This window comes from Calidris pugnax, unplaced genomic scaffold, assembly GCF_001431845.1.
Source record: "Calidris pugnax isolate Ruff unplaced genomic scaffold, ASM143184v1 scaffold9, whole genome shotgun sequence".
Classification (NCBI taxonomy): domain Eukaryota; kingdom Metazoa; phylum Chordata; class Aves; order Charadriiformes; family Scolopacidae; genus Calidris; species Calidris pugnax.
In genome coordinates, this window is record NW_015090778.1 from 7,306,624 (window position 1) to 7,314,147 (window position 7,524).

Sequence of the window (7,524 nt, forward strand, 5' to 3'; positions counted from 1 at the left end):
TGGAGATATGTTCTTCACATCAAACCACCCGGGAAACTATCAGCAAAGTGTCTCTTCTGGAGATGCCCAGACAATCGCAGTGCCCAGGACTGCCAGCCCCCCCTTTACCAATCCTAGATACATGTTATATTTAAAAGAAGCATTAACATTGCATGTTTTGAGAGCAAATGCGTATGAATTATTGCAGACAGTTAAAGCAAAGGCACGAATCCCCATCAGGAAGCAAGAAATAGTTTTAAGGCTGTGAAGCTTTGAGGAGCCAGGAACATGCCCCATGCGATGTGAGCGGATCACACGGCACAGCAGATTTTGATGTTCTCTTTGCCATATGTCACGTACTTCAGAGCTTTTGTGCAAACTGCCAGGAGACAAGAAAAACATACTATTACTGGGGGAAAATTAAATATTCCATTTTCTAGACAAACTGTAGGGGCCTGAGCTCTGGGCTGTCTTCAGTAATAAAAGTATTAGTGTTTTTACATAAATATGCTGGTCTAGTTCCAGGCTGATTAGTAAAGAATTGTAAATGTACCTGGCTATCTGCTGCCTGCCAGGAAAAAAAGCTACGGTCCTAGTGGTTAGTTCTTAAGTCTTTGAGTTTCTGAACACTGATTTTCTGATTGTTTACAAGTTGAAGTGAAATTAAAAAATGAGTCTAAACCCAAACCCTTTGGATAAACAAACAAACAGATCCCCGTGGTTCCTTTATCACTTGTTCCTCTCCGGTGCTTCTGCTTATCCTCACCATCCACCAGCCGGCACGGTGACACACAGGAGAGAGTCCCTGGGGACCCAACCTCTCCGGCTCGGCATGACCAAGGAGGTGGCAGCAGCTGGTGGCACACGGCCATGGTACCTCCAGCTTCTCCAGCCATGGTCCCTCTGCCTGGGTGCCCGGCTGGCTCCCACGGGAGCTCGGGCACCATGGCATTGCAGCAGCACCGGGTGGGAAAACGACTGGGACAATGCTGTTTTGAAGATAATTTCAGGACTGGAGGTAGAGCACAGGGAGTAAATCCTCTGTTCTGTTTGGTCAAGGCAGGGTGGGAAAACGACTGGGACGATGCTGTTTTGAAGATAATTTCAGGACTGAAGGTAGAGCACACAGAGTAAATCCTCTGTTCTGTTTGGTCAAGGCCTTTCAAAATCAAGTCTAACACAGATCTAAAGAGAGACAAAGTCTGACCCAAAGGCAATGGAAAAATTGGAACAAAGAGGACTTCATTGCTCTCACTAAAGCCTGTGTAAGTACCCACCCAGCTGGAGTTTTCACTGGCTGAAATCCATGTAAGTACCCAGCTGGAGTTTTCACTGGCTGAAATCCCCTTTCAGCAGCAACATCTGACAGTGATAGACTCTGACACGTACCCTCAAATAATTAAGCCAGAGAAACATTAGAATTAAAAAATAACAAATAGTTCTCAGCTTCCCCAAAGGCACTAAAATCTGCAGGCGAAAGTCAGCTCGTGGATAAAACTGGCAGCAGGAAGAGTCCCTGCCTGGTGCTGCCAGGCTGCTCGTGGTCTCCTTTCCTGCACAACACCCTGCCCTGCACAGAGCATCCCTCCGAGCAGCCTGCCAGGAAGAAATCTATAGGAGGAGGTAGGTAAGGAGGAGAGAAATGAGTAAGCGGAGGCGAGCGGGTTTGAGTCACACACAGAGCTATCGTCCTCACCCCGAGAGCTGTGCCAGGAGTCAAGGCACTACCTGAGAGCTCTCAGTGCTGCTGTGAGATGCTCCGAGCGTGGTCACTGCTGGAAGAGCTTTAAATAATCCATCCTGAAAAGGATTCTGCGCTGCCAACCTCCAAGCAGAATCACCGCTCAGTTCAAACATCCCCAAAGCTGGACCCAGCTCTGGTCTGAACATCTGTTCAGGGGAGGGGATACGAGTTCTTGTTTGGTGTTTAATCACCAGCTTCCTCCAAAGCCCCCTGAAATCCAGGGAAAAGCTCTCACTGACTGAGGTGAGCTCCGACCCAGACGCCGAGCACGAGGCTTGACTGGGAATTGTTTCTCTGGCAAAAGGAGATTCCTTGGGCTTCCACCCTTTCCTCTCATCTGCCAAGAGTTTTTACGTAATTCTGATAAAACCAAGATGAAAAAACCCATCCCGTTTCCTATTAACCACTCCCCCAAAAGCGAGTGGGGGTTTCCCTCTCAGCCTCACGGGATGCACCGTCCCTGCAGCAGCCACCGGCTCCTCTCGCCATACACAGACTGTTCACCTGCGGGTCAGTTCCCCAGGTGGATGGGGAAATGCAGAAGCCAGGAAATAAAAGAGAGCTCCCAGTCCTTTATTAAGAGAGCTTCCAGAAGCCCGTTATTAACAAGAGGCTGAGTGGCAGTGAGAAAAGCACACCAGAGGTTTTGCATACTCCTTCGAGCGGAGTTTAGACTGTAGAAAGAGATAATCCTCCTTTGGGGGAGAAATTCGCAGATATAAAAGCTATAACTTTTCCATCAGTAGAATGGCGTTCTTAATGTGACTCCAATCCTTCCTACCTCGAACAAAAACAAACCAAGCACCAAAAAAAGCAACACCGCACCGAGCAGGCGACTTCCAGAGCTTCTTCAGCTACATAAAAGGGATCTCAGGTTGCCAAATCAAACCTGCTGCTGGCCCTGGCAATGCCCCACGCTCCTCGGGTCACATCTCTGCCAGCTGTTTGGCACCGTCACCGCAGTGCACGGGGCTGGGCAGATGCTGTGTTGTATAATAACAAAACCCCCCTCCGGGAGCCAGTACTGTCTCCTTTGTGCTCGCATGCACGATGAAGAAGGATGATTTTTATTACTATTTTTTTTCAGGGTACAAGCTTGTCCTTCAGGTGGGGGAGAAAGAGTTCAAATCTAAGGGTAACAGTGGTTTGAGTTTACACAGGAAATGACTTGGGGTTATTAACATGTATTTTTTCCGTTGTAGAATGATCTCTTCTCAAATGCTCTAACACAAGAAGAAGATCCTAAAAATCCTGCCAGAGCCCTTACTGCTCAAAGTCCCTATAACAGCACACAATTTATACTCCTCCTCTGCTGCATAAACCAAGGACAAAGCCTTTAATCTCCTGTCTTTTCTCGTGGCCCACTGTAGTCTCTGCCAGCTATACTCTTCAGTACTGATGATCTGAGGCTTCTTGCAGCACTCGGAAGAAGCTTTGGTGGCTTTGGCTGGACGAGAGGTGAGGAGCAGATTTTCTGGACTCAAATCTATTAGGTGGTTGCTTGCAGTGATATGAACTTGGACTCGGCCACCCCGACTGTGCCTTCCCACAGGAAGCCTGCAGTGCGTCTCCAAGGGCAGCCAGCCCCACCAGCCAGATTCTCCACGGGGGCAAATCCATACGGCACCTCAGACCTTACAGAATCACAGAATCTTCTAGGTTGGAAGGGACCTTAAAGATCATCTTGTCCAACCATCAACCTAATTGACAAAAATAGACACCCACACAACAAACAAGGAGCATCACCATCACTAAACCATATCTCCCAGCACCACATCAACCTGTCTTTTGAACACCTCCAGGGATGGTGCCTCAACCACCTCCCTGGGCAGCCCATTCCAAGGTCTGATAACCCTTTCGGTGAAAAAATTTTTCCTAATATCCAGCCTGAACGCTGCTGGTGACTTGACTCTGCACAGGAGGCAGCAGGGAGGAGAGTGCAATGCACTTGCTCAGGGGCATTGTGGTGAAGGGGTATGAGAGCAAGTCCCTCCTATGCTCTTTATATCTGGGAGGGCTTTTAAAAACCCACTCAATTACCTTCCTGAAATAACACTGCCTGAAATCTGTTCCGCAGTCTTCTTGGAAAGGGTTCAGGGTCTCTCCAGTGACTCCTCCAGCACTAAGACGTTTGCCTCTTAAACATCTGAGTGGAGAGAGAAGGATCTAACTTTAAATTAAATTATACCTGTAAATTTAAATTTAACGGCATGTTCAACTGTGTAAGACAGATGTAAACATAAGTATTAACGACAAGCTTTCAGAAGCAGTGGATCAAATTTGCTTTTGCTTATAGCTTTGCAGATCAGGAGTGACTCCACTGAGAGCAGTGGGTGACGCCGTGAGCAGCCCGTGATTTTAAATGATCCTTTGCACCTGACAGAGGATTCTGATTCAGAGACAATTTCAAAGACGGATGAAGACCTATGTGTATTATTGCAGAGCGTAGACATTGTTCCAACGAGATTCAATTGCCAAGCTGCAGAGATTATATATTAGTGTGTTGGTAACTTGAGAAAAGGTTCTGCACAGCGTACACTATTGAGTTAAGCAATGCAGCCAAATCCGTCTCTGCGTATCCCGTGGGATATTATGCTGCAGTTGCTTTCGATACCTCTTTGTCATCCACTTCCACTACAACATTACATTCCATTTACAGGCTCTAAACTAACAGATGATAACTTTGAGCCTCTAAATTCAGGATTAAGAAATGAATGTATGGATCTCATCTGACAGCACGTGTTTGGGATCTAACAAACCTCACCCTTGGGCTTCTCCGGAGCCGTCTCCATCTCTGCCTTTCTCACGTGGATGCGTGAACTTGGCCAAAGCTACATACTTTCCTGACGCTTTGCCAAGCGATCGGTTAAGTCTTTTCACTTCCTGCTGAGTAGGAATCCGATGGGAAGGGCAGTGGCCGTGTGGTGACAGGGCACAAGAACATCAGAAGAAACAGCAGTGCTCGCCTGGCCAGAATTAGCCCAACTGAAAGCAATCCCATCCCCAGGCTGGGTCTGTGCATCACAGCATTGGTGCACTCAGAGCTCTCGGGTGGCAAGAAGGGGGCAAAGGTGGCATTTCACATGTTCCCTCCCCTGAACTGCAAAATTCACTCTCAACAATAAAATTCCACCCAGAAGGTGCTTCAGGAGGACAAGAGCTTACAGGGACAGTCCCTAACGGGGAGCCTCTGCTTCCAAACACTCACTGCCTCCCTTCTGCCCAGGCAGCACTTAGTTTTGAAGCCTGTCACAGCTGAATGGAGCAATGAGAGCTGCCTTTCAATTCGCCAAGACTCCAGCTTTCAGCTGCCCACCATATATCCTCTGACCTTCATAACCAAACAAAGCAGTACCGGCTCTTCACCCAGTAAACCAAGGGGTTTATAAAAAAGACATTGGACATGGGCTACTCAAACAGCCCTCATCATCCGGGCTGCTATTATCTACTCCTTAATGAGGAGGCAATTTTGTGAGGAAATTCTAAAATTAGGCGCCGAGCACCTGAAAAAAATTCCTATTCAAAACAGACAATAAAATGCAAAATGGAGCTATATTTTGAGATGGCTGGGTATGTTCTTGTGCATTAGCACAAATGCCTCCAGAGGGAAAATTTTGCACATGAAGTACGTTATTAATCATTTTCATATCAATACTTTTTAGATATTACAAGAAAAACCACATGGGGATTAACAGATTTTGAGGTTCATGAAAGCCAATTTGATCCTTGATGACTTGGCTTTGTGTGCAGTATGTCCCTGAGGACTTATTCTGACAGTAATTCTGCACTGAGCTCCATATTTTTATTTGATTAAATCACATCTTCCAGAAAGGCACTTGCCGTCTTTACTTAGACATCTGGAGAAATGGAAAATTCACCACTTCTTCTGGTGGCTTGTCACCCACACTGCTGAAAAACGTGTATCTTCTGTACACAGGCAAATGGAAAACATCAGTATTCCAGACTCCTGTGTGGTCCCCTTTCTAATTCTGATGGATCAGGGTTGTCATACGCTCCAGACCCGATTGCACCAGGCACCCGAGTGCTGTGTTGGCTCTTGTGGGTCTGCAGAAGAGACTGGGTGCTTTGTGAGGGCAGAGCATCAGAGGGGAGAAGTGCCTCTTGCTCAGAGAACAGGCTTCGCTCGGCTGCAGAACGACTTCAGGCAGCAAACTATTTTTTAAGAGTTTAATAGGAGCAAGTTCCCATGGATACATGTGAGTATCCTACATGGTTAAGAGAACAAGCGTCTCGGGGACCCACTAATGCTTAGTGCTGTGCAATTAAATATTCATCTACTGGAAGGAAAAAAGAGAAGTTGAAATTAATTGTTCACTAATCAGATTAAGTATTTCTTTGTTTAGAAGAATCCATCGTTCTGTTTATCTCTACCATCTCGTGTGATCACCCAAAACAAATCAGGTAACACGGCCAGACAACAAAATATCTATTCCGTTCCCTTTTGGCCCTCTGTCCTGGCCAAAAAACCAAAACAGCGCGGAGAACAGCTTCCAAACAAAAAGGAGCCGGGACTGCAAAAGTTGCGTGCAACCTAATTCTCAGAGAGGATCTATTTATGCCAAGCCCGGATCTCACTGGGAGCCTGTGGCAGTCAATCCCCTCGCTGTCCATGCAGGCAGGATTTGGCCCCGGTAAAGCATCCGCCCGCATTCCCAGCTGCCGGTCCCAGCTGCCGCCAGGAATGCGGGGCTGCCGAGGGCGCTGGCACGGGACGCAGCCCCAACCTCCAGTGAAAAAATAAAAAATTAAAATAAAATCTCCATCTCAGCGCCTGGATCTCAACTCTGCGGTGTTGTAGCTGGATCTGACAGAGCAAGTCCCCACCTGACAATAATCCAATTTAGATCCTTCTCCCTCACCGGCATCGAAACTGCGTTTGCACCAGCTACTTTATTGAATACAACTTTAAGCATTTGGAGAGCTTTGGAAAGAGACACGTAGATTCATGAGCAGTTTGGGGTACGAAAGCAGAGTTACACGTGTGTTTGTGTGTGAACTTTGCAGCAAATCACAGCTGAGTATTCAATAAAATGTTTTTGTAGGGCTCAATCCTGCCCCTACGAGCCAACCAGAGTTTCACCACTTTGTAGCGTGCCACAGAGAATTAGATGACAGTTTGCACAAAAGCACTTTGAGGAAGGATTAAAACAAGCAAATAAACACATAGCAGTCGTTTTAGCACTCTGGTTTAGACAGAAATGTTTGAAGGCATAAAAGCCAGTTAATTCCTATTGGAAATCAATGGGAGCTGAGGAAACACAGCACTCTCCTACCCCTGGAAAGCTGTCCTTTCACTATGGATTGCCCTAATCTCTGCTTTCTCTAAAAATAAGATCGAAATGTAAAGCTTTCATTGATTTTGCAACTGGCCCCAGATTTCCTTTCTAACTGGAAAAGTCGCCTCTGCAAACCCCATTCATCCCGCTCTGTGTTCACCCCCTCCAGGGGAATCAGTGTCGCTAAAGCTCCAATTCCAATCTGGCGAGAAGGGTGCCGTGCCGTTCTGAGCAAAATTCAAAATACAAGCTATTTCCGCGGAGAAAAGAAGCTCTTTCAGCCCCGGGTTTGTATCCAGCTCCATCTCCGGATACATCTGAACCGCCAGGCGCTGGCTACCGGAGACACACCGGGTACCGGCAGCTCTGCCCATCGCCCCCCGAGACCTCTTTGAGCCATGCCCTGAAGCAAAGCACCGACCTCCCATCGCCAAAGGGAGAAGCCAAAGGACCAGGAAAACTTTTTAGGAAGCTCCCAGCGCCCACATCTGCCCGGCGGAGACG

General features: G+C 47.3%; 1 protein-coding gene across 1 annotated transcript in view; it reads left to right on the top strand.

The window, feature by feature from the left end:
• Positions 1-2,773: 2,773 nt before the first annotated feature.
• Positions 2,774-7,524, top strand: part of LOC106892707 (urotensin-2 receptor-like) — a 51,181-nt gene continuing 46,430 nt past the window's right edge. Inside the window, exon 1 of the mRNA XM_014950107.1 lies at positions 2,774-2,858. Within this exon, the coding sequence (XP_014805593.1) occupies positions 2,774-2,858 (85 nt within the window). The remainder of the gene's footprint in view (positions 2,859-7,524) is intronic.